Below are 13,632 nucleotides of genomic sequence, written 5' to 3' on the forward strand. Positions count from 1 at the left end.
TCCGCTTTGAATGCTTCACACTGCTCTGACACTGATTTACCATTAAGTAGCCATTTCCAGTCCACTTTGGCCAAATCCCATCTCAGCTCAGCAAAATTGACTTTACCCCAATTGAGAAATTTTATTCCTGGTCCCCTTTTGTCCTTTTCCATAACTACCCTAAATCTTACTGAATTATAATCATGAGCACCAAAATGCTCTCCCACTGATGTCCCTTCCACCTGCCCCTCTTCATTCCCCAAAACCAAGTCCAGGACCGCCCCCTCCCATGCTGGGCTTGTTACATACTGGCTAAAGAAGTTCTCCTGAATGCATTTTAGGAATTCCGCACCCTCTGTACCATTCACACTACCTTTTTCTCAGTTAATATAGAGGTAGTTGAAATCCCCCACTATTACAGCTCTATAGTTTTTGCACTTTGCAGCAATTTTCCACATATTTGTTCTTCTATCTCCCTCTGACTGTTTGGGGGTCTATAGTACACTCCCAGTAGTGTGATAGCCCCTTTTTTGTTCTTCAATTCAACCCATATGGCCTCGTTTGATGACCCTTCTATCATATCATCCCTTTTCACAGCTATAATTGTTTCTTTAATCAATACTGCCACCCCCCTCCTTTTTTTACCCCCCTCTCTATCCTGTCTAAAATCCCTGTAACCAGTAATGTTGAGTTGCCATACCTGCCCTTCTTTCAGCCATGTCTCAGTAATAGCTATAATATTATACTCCCAAGTGTCAATCTGTGCTCTCAGCTCATCTGCCTTATTTCCTATACTCGTTGCATTGAAGTATATTCCATTTAGTATTGCCAAACTCCCCTGTTGTCTATCTTCCAAATTCACCTTCTACTTCTCTGCTGCCCAATACCAGCTTTGCTTCTCTCCCCAAGCTAGTTTAAACCCTCCCAACAACACTAGCAAAACCTCCCGACTCTGCTGAGGTGCAACCCGTCCGACTTGTACAGGTCCCACCTCCCCCAGAAATGGTTCCAATGCCTTAGTAATCTAAAGCCCTCCCGCCTGCACTATCTCTCCAGCCATGCATTCATCTTCTCTATCCTCCTATTTCTGTACTCACCAGCATGTGGCACCAGCAGTAATCCAGAGATTACTACCTTTGAGGTCCTGCTTTTTAATCTCTCTCTGAGCTCCCTAAACTCTGCCTGCAGGACCTCATCTCTCTTTCTACCTATGTCATTGGTACCGATATGGACCACGACCTCTGGCTGTTTTCCCTCTCCTCTCAGAATGTCTTGCAGTCGCTCGGTGACATCCTTGACCCTGGCACCAGGGAGGCAACATACCATCCTGGAGTCACGTCTGCAGCCACAGAAACGCCTGTCTGCTCCCCTGACTATTGAATCCCCGACCACTATTGCTCTGCCATTCTTCTTCCTCCCCTGCAGTGCAGCGGAGCCACCCGTGATGCCGTGGACTTGGCTCTGGCTGCACTCCCCAGAGGCACCATCGCCCTCACCAGTACTCAGAACAGAATACTGGTTGGAGAGCGAGATGGACTCGGGGGACTCCTGCACTACATGCCTCGTACTTCTCTTCTACCTGGTGGTCACTCACTCCCTCTCTGCCTGCACACTCTAAAGCTGCGGGGTGACCACCTCCCGAAATTCTCAGCCCCGCGGATGCACCGCAGTGACTCCAGCCACTGCTCAAGCTCCGAAAAGTGGAGCTCAAGTTGCTGCAGCTGGAGACACCTCCTGCACACATGGTCGTCCAGGCTGCGTGAGGCGTCCAGGAGTTCCCACATGCCACAGGATGTGCACTTCACGGGTCTGAGCTGCCCTGCTATGCCACTAGTTAATAGACTTTCTTCTCCCTCTTCTCCGAATTCCCACTCTTTCCAAATTCCCAAATAAACCACTCTGTTTAAGTCCACTCCATTTAAGGCCCCTCTGTGCAGACCACCCTTCTATTGATCATCTCAACAACTTCCTTGCTTCTTCCTTTGATGTCCTTGTTATCACCAAAGGCTGAACAGTGACCCAACCCCACCACTTCCTGATACAACAGGAACCTCATGTTATACAAATCTGCTGCCATAAACTGAAATGTACCCGGCGCGTAACCTGCCTGGCTATCCATCACCAACATTTGCTCCATCATCACTTCAACCGTCACTTCCTGTCCCAATATTACTCTGTGATCCTCCTGGAGAGCAGGAGCTAATCCAAACTCTTCCTCTTCATAACATAACATATGGCCTTTATCCTTACCTAAGGTGCTAAACGTGTGGGGTACACAGACATTTTGTATCCAGAATTAAAGGCATCCACTCTACTGCCTCCAACAATGCACCTCCAGCTTCCTCCTTGCTTTTTCCTTCCATGAGCACTTACATCCTCCCTTACTGCACAGTCTCTTTCACTAAACTTACCTCTGTCCTCTGTAGCTCAGTGGGTAGCACTCTCGCCTCTGAACCAGAAGGTTGTAGGTTCAAGTAGCACTCCAGAGACTTGAGCACAAAACTTTAGGCTGACATTTCAGTGGAGTGCTGAGGGAGCGCTGCACTGTCGGAGGTACCGTCTTTCAGATGCGACGTTAAACCGAGGCCCCGTCTGCTCTCTCAAGTAGACATAAAAGATCCCATGGTACTATTTCCGAAGAAGAGCAGGAGAGTTATCCCCGGTGTCCTGACCAATATTTATCCCTCAATCAACATAATAAAAAACAGATTATTTGGTCATTATCACATTGCTGTATGTGGGAGCTAGCTTGTGCGCAAATTGACTGCTGTGTTTTCTGTATTGCAACAGTGACTACATTCCAAAAGTATTTCTTTGGCTGTAAAGCACTTTAAGATGTCCGCTGATCCTGAAAGGCGCTATATAAATCCAAGTCTTTCTTTCTTCCACGAAACCCACCATTTCTCCTTGAATCCGCCCGTCCACTTCCTTACCACCAAATTTCCCTTCAGTCCCATGATCTTAACCTCTCCAACTACCATCTCCTCTCCAACCTTCTCTGTCATCTTGCCAGCCTCCCTATTTCTACCATTCAAAAATGACGTTATTGTGAATGTCATGATCCATATTCTCACTCCCCCCTATCCTTATCACTTCTGTCCTTACCAAGCTCCACTGGCTTCCTGTGATCTAGAGAATTAACTTAAAGATTCTCAATCTCACAGCCTCCAGTTTTTCCACCTCTACATTTTCCTGCAGTCTCTGTTCCTGGTCGCCCAATGCCAAGCTAAATCTTGTTTTCATATCCCTCTGCTCCACCATCGGTGATTGCTCCTTCAGCTCTTGACCTGTATAACACCCTCCCTCAGCATCTTCACCTTGCTAACTTCCACTCTGCTTTCAAAACCTTCTTAAAACCTTGCTCTTCGACCATGCTTTTGTATCCCCCCCCTCCTTCTCCCTGTCCACTTACTAATGATGGCCCTATAAAATACTCTGAGATATTTCCCTATATGTAATGAGTGGTGTACAAATATATGATATTGTTGATGTTGATAATTTATACACATTAGAATTGAGGGAAGATGCTATATTTGAATCTTAGAACAAACAGAGAGGAAAGTTCAGAGGAGCACTGACCAAAATAGTATTGATAAAATAAAGGTGGGTATAGTTGGAGGCTAGAGGTCAGACAGTAATTGCCAATCAAACAATAAGCTAATTCTCATGTCCTGTCCAATAGGGTAAGAGAAATGCGAGAAGTATTTATCCAGCTTTAGTTTAATGAGTCATTATAGTTTAGTTAGAAGTATTGTTAATAGAACCATTGACTGTAGCTGCTAAAAAGGCTAAATTCCAGAAGACAGAGTCAACTTTACCTGTGTGAAATCACACAGACCCAAAGCCAGGAAACACTATTGCACTGCAGCATCTATGATCCATCTTGGGCCCAGGAAAACAAAAAAAATGCACATGGTTTGTTTTATGTATACAACTTAGCAATCACAACACTTTTTTTCTCTCAGGCCATGTGGTTACTTTGCAATTTAAAACTTAAGATCCTGATTTGCAGACTTTTTACCTGTAGTGTCCTTAAACTAATGGAATTAAAATTTAACCTTTCACGCAGGATCCCTGAAAGCCTACAGCCAGCAGCATCAGGACATTTGGTTACTTGTTATATATTTTGGTAGACACTACTGGTGGTATCTAAGGGATGGAAAAATAAATTGCAATCTGTGTTTTTTTTTAATTTGCTTAACACCTTTGCACCTCATTTGTGTTGGGCACTCTGACTCCCTCCGAAACTTGAAGTGTTATGTATGTAACTGGACACAGTGGTTCTCCAGGTTCTGGAGGAAACTGGAACAGTCTATCCACAACCAGTATGTTCTAGTTGGCATAGATTACACTTATCTACTAGTGTATCGTCTGTCAATCTGAGGAATCAGAGTCAAACCAACAATTCAGTTTTGCCTTTCACAAAGGATCTCTGAAAACCTAAAGCTGGCACTTTTCAGAAGAGTTGGTTATTTGTTACAGATTGCAATAGTCACTTAAGAACATAAGAAACAGGAGCAAGGAGTAGGCCATTTGGCCCCTCGAGCCTGCTCTGCCATTCAGTAAGATCATGGCTGATCTGGTCTTGGCCTCAACTCTACTTCCCTGCCCGCTCCCCATAACCCTTGACTCCTTTATCGTTCAAAAATCTGTCTATCTCCGCCTTAAATATATTCAGTGACCCAGCCTCCACAGCTTTCTGGGGTAGAGAATTCCAAAGATTCCCGACTCTCTGAGAGAAGAAATTCCTCCTCATTTCCGTTTTAAATGGGCGACCCCTTATTCTGAAACTATGCCCCCTAGTTCTAGATTCCCCCACGAGTTGAAACATCCTCTCTGCATCTACCCTGTCAAGCCCCCTCAGAATCTTATGTTTCAATAAGATCTCTCATTCTTCCAAACTCCAATGAGTATAGGCCTAACCTGCTCAACCTTTCTTCATAAGACAACCCCTTAATCTCAGGAATCAGCCTCATGAACCTTCTCTGAACTGCCTCCAATGCAAGTATATCCCTCCTTAAATAAGGAAACCAAAACAGCACACAGTACTCTAGGTGTGGTCTCACCAATGCCCTGTACAATTGTAGCAGGATTTCCCTACTTTTATACTCCATACCCCTTGCAAGTGAAAATAATGATCATCGCTGCAATGTGCAGAAGTAAAATAAATAAAAATCATACCAAAATAGCCAATCATCAAAAGTACCAGCTTTAGGTTTTCAGTGGTCAAGTGCAAAAGGTTACATTTTGCCTATCACCAGAAGCACAATAAGAATAAATGAATGCATTGATTCATGTCAAGGTCAGAAGCAATTTAGTTTTTACAGCCTTCTTGTTCAGTGTGGATCACCATGGAGTGGGGGAAATAAAAAGGGAGAAATTGGCATACAGTTTTCTTTTACTGTGAAGATATGACCCCATCTTTTGTAACAGATCTCTTGGGTGCAAGTAGAGGAGCGAGACTAACAGGATAAAGCCATGGCCAAATCCTATTGTCCTCATAGCCCCTGTAAAAAAAATCCACTCCACTCAATCATTTTTTTTCTTTCTATTGAAGGAGTGCATTAAATCTGAGTTAGCAAATATTTGAGCGGGAAACAATATTCTCAACCAATTGTCTTCCATAGATAGAATATGTCTGCTTGGGTTATATCAATGTGGATATTAACTAATATCCATAATTTTAATTAACAGCCTACAGTCACAGTTAAAGAGGTAGGACAGTCCATCGGCTATCCTATACAGTTGTCAAATATAGATGAGATAGAACCATTTCAGTAAAGAGCTTCTTGTAGAAGTCTTGTCAGAAAACTGTTGAATCCATGGTTTTGGCCCACCTGCTTAGATGTAATTGTTTCCACAGAGCATAAGGCATCCAAAGCGACCTTGCCAAGCTCATACAGCCAGGAGAGCAAAAGATCATCCAAATATTTGTGAAGTTTAGATGAGTCCATGTTTATAAAAAGGCTGAGTTGATTGTTGCAGAATTAAATGTAACTGTGCTGTCCCCAATGTGCATTACAGAAACACATTCTGTTTCTTCTCCATTACATAAACCTATGTCCCTGTACTATTAATATTTAGTATTCATTAAATGCATCATACACTGTATGAAAACAATCAGAAATGGATCTGACTTGTATCAATGCAGGAGCCATTACTGACGAATCTATATTGGATTAATAGTTGTACCATTGTATCACAGGATTTTCCAGAATGACAGGTCACCCTTTTTTTCTCGAGGTGCATAAGAGATAATATCACTTCTCAATGTATCTTGTCATTTTTCCAAAGAAATGTCCAAGACCTTATCTATATCCAAAAGGACTTTAGGCACTGCTGAATACAAGAAAGAAATTATAAATCACCTGAAAAGAAGACATCAAGCTGCGAGAAAGATAGAAAGAGCCCAGGGTTTAACAGAGCATAATCCAACAAAATCATTTAGCCTTTTTCAGCAAGTTAGAAAACAAATGTTTCTGTATTAAAGAAAAACCCCACAGAGTTAGCATTATAATTTGAAAAAATATTATAATTTTTAATCTATAATATATTAAAACATTGCGTGTATTGTGCACTTCCTGGAAGTATTGCATCTACTTCTTGTAATGCATTCACATCTCATTATCCCTGTCATACTTTGATAACACACCTATTGTTATAAAACAGCATATTCTCCTACTCACTATGAGCAGGCCACAGGATAGAATTTAAGAAAAAATATAAATGAGCAGAGCTGTTTCTTGTGTACCCATGGTAAGCTCACTATTCCTTTATGATAAAAGCACAACCGTTGCCCAACTCAAATTATGTGAATACTTGTCGTTCTATATTAGCATTTTCTCTGATAGGTACTACCGCATGATACCAAAGCCCGCCGTCTTTTTGTCACAAGTGGTGGACTGAAGAAGGTTCAAGAGATTAAAGCTGATCCGGGTTCACTTATGCAGGAGTATATTAATGCCATTAACAACTGTTACCCTGAAGAAATTGTCAGGTAAAATGGATATCATTCTCCTTAAACTTTCTCTTATCAAATTTTCTTAATTGATGCCCGGGTTAGTTTTGTTTAAAAAAAAGACTAGGTCAATTTCATATCTGATATTGAAAGTCCTTAATTTCTTTCTTTCTAATTGTAGTACTTGTTTAGCTGATAATAAGCAACCCTTTGCTGAGCTGACAGCATGCTCTCAGGAGAAATACTTATACTTTGTGCATGCAATCACAACAGCATCAACTGAGGGAGGGGAATGAAAGATGCTAGAATGAGTATGAACTAGGAACCCAGTGGTTGTGAGTACAAATAAGTGTCAGCTATGGCTCAGTGGATAGCATTCTTGCCTCTGAGTCAGAAGGTTGTGGGTTCCAGTAGTACTCCAGGGACTTGAGCACAAAAATCTAGGCTGACACTCAATACAGTGCTGAGGGAGTGCTGCGTTGTTGGAGGTGCCGTCTTTCAGGTGAGATATTAAATCAAGACTACATGCTCTTTTGAGTGGACGTAAAAGAGCAGGGGAGTTATCCCCAGTGTCCTGGCCAATATTTATCCCTCAATCAACATAACAAAAACAGATTATCTGATCATTATCACATTGCTGTTTGTGTGAGCTTGCTGTGTGCAAATTGGCTGCCACGTTTCCTCCATTCCAACAGTAACTACACTCCAAAAGTACTTCATTGGCTGTAAAGCACTTTGAGACAGTGGTCGTGAAAGGCGCTATATAAATATAAGTCTTTCTTTCTTTCAAATCTCACCATAGCAAATTATTAAAATTGAATTCAATAAATCTCATCATTTGTGACACCAGAAACATTACCATGAAAACTGATGGATTATTGTAAAAACCCAACCAGGTTACTAATTTCCTTAAGGAAGGGACCAGCTAGCCCTAACCAGTCTGGCTCACATGTGACTCTTATCCCACACTACATGGTTGACCCTTAATGCCCTCAAGGCAAGGGTTAGGCAATAAATCCTGCCTTGTCAGTGTCGCCCACAAGAGCAAATAAAAAACTGACCCGAAGGAGGAGAGCACCAGCATTAACTAAAGGAGGGGAGTAAAAGCACAAGCATGAACTGAAGGAAGGGAGTGAAAGATGGCAGCATGAACTGAAAGGGGGAGCAGAATAGTGTGTGAACTGAGGTAGGAAAAGTATTCCAATATCGACATTGGGTGGAGGGGGGAGGGGGTGAGGGGAAGAATGCTGGAGGAGATTAAAGGAAGGGGATGCCACTGTTAATTGGGTGAAGATGGGATTGCCTCTGTGAATGGAGGAGAGTGACTTTAAGGTAGCCTTTGTAAAGTAATAATCTAGTTGGTATGTTGAATATATATAAAACATAAAAATTTGAAGGTTTGCTGGAGGAACCTGCCCCTGAGCCTCGCCTCTTTGCCTGTCCATATCGTCAACCAGAGGTCATGCACAGTCCCAGGGAAACGAAGGGAACGCCTTATGGGGGGGAATAAAGTTTACAAAAAGAGCCTATCAATGACCTCTGTGTCATTCAGACAATCTTCAACACCATGAAGGAGTAGGCCAGCCAAAAGAGAACATGTTGAAGTTCTGAAGAAGGGTATGCACCCAATTATGCATCAAAAATGGTACACTCTTGTTTTCTGCACAGATGCTGTGTTGCCAGTTTTTTTTCTATTTATGTTTCAGATTTCCAGTGTCTGCAATATTTTGGTTTTCATTGAAACCAACGTAATTGTTGACACTATATTTGGGCTCCTGTACCTGTCTGAGCTGGGTTTCAAGTGACATTCATCTCATTAGACACATTTGTCTTTTGCTGAAGTGATCTTAGCTGGGGAAAAAGGGTATCAGTAAGGGTGAGAAGGCAGTGGAACACAATGGGTAGAATTAAAAAACAGCAAATGATGCAAGACTCTGGTGGGAGTTAATTGCTGACCTCCTGACAGCAGTCATATAATAGTATGATGTATAAATTTTCACATAGGCTGGGAGATGCAAAACAGCTCAAATTGTGAAGGCAATTAATTTCTAGATTATCTAGGACAGTTTTCTGAAACAATATGTTTTAGAACCGACAAGGGAACAGGCCATGCTAGATATAGGAATGAATAATGAGCCAGAATTCATTTTTTTATTCATTCTTGGGTTGTGGGCGTATCTAGCAAAGCCAGCATTAATTGCACATCCCTAGTTGCCCTTGAAAAGGTGGTGAGAAGGTGATCTTCTTGAACTGCGGCAGTCTGTGTGGTGAAGGTATTCCCACAGTGCTGTTCGGTAGGAATTTCCAGGATTTTGACCCAGCGACAATGAAGGAATGGCAATATATCTCCAATTATAAATCTGATAGTAAGGAAGCATCTTGCAAACAGTGACTATAATATGATCGAGCTGGATATCAAGTTCGGGGAGGAGAAAGATTACACGCAACCCAAGGCTTTAAACTTAAGTAAGGCTGACTTCGAAGGAATGAGACATAAGCTAGACATGTTAAACTGAGCTGAGCTGTTAAAGGCTAAACATACAGAAAAACAATGGGGAGGTATTTGGTACAATACAAGACCAATACACCCCCCTAACGTGAAAAGGTCCCACATAGGAACATAAGAACATTAGGAACGGGAGTAAAGTCATTCAGCCCCTTGGGCCTGTTCCGACATTCAATTTGATCATGACTGATCCGCACCTCAATTCCATACCTCCACCCCCCCCCCCCCACCCCCCCCACCCCCATTTGCTTCATATCTTTTGATATCCTTACCTAACAAAACTTTATCTATCTCAGTCCTAAAAGCTCCAAATGCCCTAGCATCCACAGCCTTTTGGGGAAGAGTTTTCCAAATTTCTACTACCCTTTGTGTGAAAAAGTCCTTCATGACTTTGCCCCTGAATGGCCTAGTTATAATTTTAAAATTATGTCGCCTTGCTCTTGATTCCCCCACAAGTGAAATAGTCTCTCCGTATCTACCCTATCAAATCCTTTTAATATTTTAACCACCTCGATCTGGTCACCCCTCATTCTTCTATACTCAAGCCATGTTTATGCAATCTGTCCACATAATTTAATCCTCTAAAACCCTGGTATCATTCTGGTGAATCTGCGCTGCATCCCTTCCACGATCCCTTCCTGAGGTGCGGTGACCAGAACTGAAAGTTAGCTGCAATGTGGAGATGTCAGGACAGATGATCCATTCAGTCTAATTTCCATTCTGATTGCCATGAATGGTTTTACTCCAGATTTTTTGAAATAATTTGGTCTCTGATTAATGTAAAGAACCACATCTATCATGCAAACTGATGTATAGCTTTTAAGGTTCTGGGGTTACTTTGTGTATTTTATTATTTTTATTGCCAGTCTGCTAATATTTTCATATGTGCTTACTATATGGATGTTAGTACTGTAATTATTTATTCCCTCTTTTTAAATGATCCCTCCCTTCAGCCCAGTGCCCCATACCTGCTTTCATTTCTTTGCCTTGGCTTGAACCACATTGGTGAATTTTCCTCCTCCTCTCTCATTGTGCCTACCCAGTATATGATAGATCTAAGATTGGGAGATCACTGTGAAGAGAATGAATAACAGGAACCTGTGTCCTATGGCTTTGCAGCACATTATTCCAGTGTGCTATGTCACCAGTCTGTTTCCAGCTGTGATTTATTAATCTGCTCCGTACCTTTATTTAGATGTTCAATTACCTATTTGTTCCAACTTTTTACTTTTGTATTTCAAATTCTCCCACTACACTGACTTACTAAATGTGTTTTTGCATCTCTCTCTAGTCCACTGAACCTCAGACTACTTCAATAAGGATGTATGTTTCATTGTCTGCTGAAACAGCCTGGTAGCAAAGCCATCCACATTTCTTTTTTTCCTAAAATGCTGGGTCTGCTTTGGACTACTTTGCCTTTCATAGACACTCTGAGCAACAGAGTGGCATTATGCAGGTGGAAAAAGCGATTTTTGCAATTCCTAGTACAGTAATGCAGACGGTCTGTGATACCCTGTAGCAGTATTATTACAATTAATAGAATTTGCACCAACTTTTTCTTGCTGAATCATTATGAAACAGCCATGTCAGTTGCTGGACTTTAGTGAGTGAATTGTTAGAAGTGGTTTGAAATATTATCAGGGCAAGTAATTTTAGATATTTTGAGCAGTATTTTCCTCTACTATGATTTAATTGTGTGAAAGGTTTGTTGAACAAAAACTTAACATTTATACAGCATTTTTAACTAGTAAAACATTCCAAGGCACTTCACAGGAGCGTTATCAGACAAAATTTGACACTGAGCCACCAAGAGCTTGGTCAAAGAGGTAGGTTTTAAGAACCATCTCAAAGGAGGAGAGTGAAGGGGAGGTGGGGTTAGAGAAGGAATTCCGAAGCTTGAGCTTGGGGCCATGGCCCCCAATGGAGGTACAAAGGAAATCAAAGATGCTCAAGGGGCCAGAATTGGAGGAATGCAGAGTTATCTGAGGGCTGTAGAACTGGAGAATGTTAGAGATAGAGAAATGGTTTTCATTGTACAAGGATGAAATTTCACCAGGTTTACCTCGGTTTATATTTAACCATAAAACATGTCTTAATTTTTGCAGATATTACTCTCCTGGATACTCGGATGCATTGCTGGAAAGAGTAGAAAACTACCAACCAGCTCTTTGAGAAGCACTATAGATATTATTTCCACTTAATCGTAGTTCTGGTTAGCCCACTATTAAAACCTTGAAGTAGCTACTAATTTTGCAAATATTTTCCAAGATCGTTTACAGCAAATAGTAAATTATTTCCTAAGTCCCTATCCAGACTCTTCTCGTCTTTAAAGTAGATTCATCCGAAATCGAGCATTCATTTCAATGAATCTGAGGGGCGTCCCTTATGAACATGTTTTGAAATGTACAATTTGTATTTCAGTCCATCCGATTTTTATGGCGGTTAGTGCTGCAATACCTCACGCTTCCCAATAAAATTGTAAATTTTGCAGAAAGCAATTCTAAATTATGCGAATGGTTGGCGGGGCTGTGGATTTTAATTGACATTTTGTGAAGCCGGATTTCACTGGCCACAGAAGGGCTTTTTTGTATTCTATAATCTGCAAATTTAAACTCCTATTTGCGGCACTCTGAAACTCATTGTGACAGCAATAAACGTGATGATTTGGATCTGAATTGAAAAGTTTGTCTGGAATCATTCTAAATGGGGATATGACTGATATCCAGCTATTTGTATTTTTCTATTACTTAAATTATTCATATTACTTTAATTATTCACCATTGATTGTTCGGTCAGGTCGAGTACAATTAACACTCTCTGCATATTGATATTTTTCCAATAAAATTAATAACTTCGAAAAATGATAGAGTTTCATTTAGTCCAGCTGTATCGCCCTACTTTTGATACCTGTTGTAGATTTGTACTGCTCATGCTAATTGGAACTGTGTCTTCGTATACGTCTGACGTCCTTGTGGAAGTAGGCTTGGAGTTTTCCCAGCGAGAGAGAGAGTGACATTGACTGCCTTGCTGGATGTAACTGCCTTCCCTTTTACCACCTCAACAACATGCTGCTGCTAAATGAGGGATTTTGAATGTGAGATGACATGCAGCTGTCCGAGAACGAAAATGTCTATCCCCAGTATTTTCTACGACTTCGGGAGAATCAAAATCTACATATTCCAATCCACGTTTCATTTAGCCATTTCGTGAACTGTTGGGCATTATTGCAGTTTTGCTTCGTTGTGCTTTGATGTACCCTTTGTACTATTACATATCGAATGCAAAATATAGAATATGCAACCCTTTAAATCATGATATCTGTTTGAACATTGTTATTACAATTTGGACTCGGGAAAGAAAAATCTGTAACCGATTTGAAAAGAAAATCCTATTGCATTTGAGGTTTGGGGCAAATTGGAGAGCAGTGCTTTGTTTTTGCCTTAATATGAAATTCCAGTTTAGTACAGTGTATAAAATTTCAAGTCAAATTACGTTATTTGAGCTTAAAAAAATAAAATCGAGCTATTATTTGGGGGCCCCACAGAAGTTGAAACTAGACCTGCAGAACACCGTTGTCCAATGGAGTTTAATGGATTGACGTTTAACAAGCTGACGATGGAGTTTCGGTATAAGCGTGTATAAGCAATGCGCGCCATTCAAGCCAAGTGTTTTAGGGTATTTTATGCAGATGCCGGTTTGATTATGTTTGGTGCGTTGTTTTATATAAAGCCCGCGTAGGCCGACAAAACTAATACCTTCCTTTCTCAGCCCCGTTCAGTTTGTGTTTAAAGTTTGAAATAAAACGGCCAGACCTGGGATTAAACCCTTTGTTTTCTTTTAGACAAGACGTTCAGCAGTTCCTATTTTCTTAACAGTCAGAATAATCAAACATCCGTGTCCGTTGCACCGACAGTCACGGGATTCTGGTTAATTGCTGTTATCTCGGAAATAACTAGTCTCAAATGTGGTGCCCGCATCTGGTCAGATGGAATAATAATAATCGAGGGAAAAGGGGGGCTTCATTCGCGGATAATGTGCAGGTTGGAAGGATTGTGTCTGTGTGTCAGGTGCTCATGAAATCGAACCGTTTCCAGTGCAGGTTACTGTATCTCTGCAGCCTGCCACGCTGTTAAATTGGACCTGGAGACTCGCTCGGTTCCTCTTTCGAACAAAGCCATCCTTGTGTGCA

The 13,632-nt window shown here is 41.3% G+C and overlaps 1 protein-coding gene across 3 annotated transcripts in view; it reads left to right on the top strand.

Annotated features, from left to right (window-relative positions):
• The window catches only part of spag6 (sperm associated antigen 6), a 237,255-nt gene extending 223,989 nt beyond the window's left edge, over positions 1-13,266 (top strand). For all 3 annotated transcript variants that reach the window (XM_070880078.1, XM_070880080.1, XM_070880079.1), the window contains 2 exons: positions 6,831-6,976; positions 11,549-13,266. In XM_070880078.1, coding sequence (XP_070736179.1) covers positions 6,831-6,976; positions 11,549-11,615 — 213 coding nt within the window. In that variant the 3' untranslated portion in view covers positions 11,616-13,266. The remainder of the gene's footprint in view (positions 1-6,830; positions 6,977-11,548) is intronic.
• The last annotated feature ends 366 nt before the right edge of the window (positions 13,267-13,632 follow it).

The sequence above is a fragment of the Pristiophorus japonicus genome, chromosome 5 (genome assembly GCF_044704955.1).
Source record: "Pristiophorus japonicus isolate sPriJap1 chromosome 5, sPriJap1.hap1, whole genome shotgun sequence".
Classification (NCBI taxonomy): domain Eukaryota; kingdom Metazoa; phylum Chordata; class Chondrichthyes; family Pristiophoridae; genus Pristiophorus; species Pristiophorus japonicus.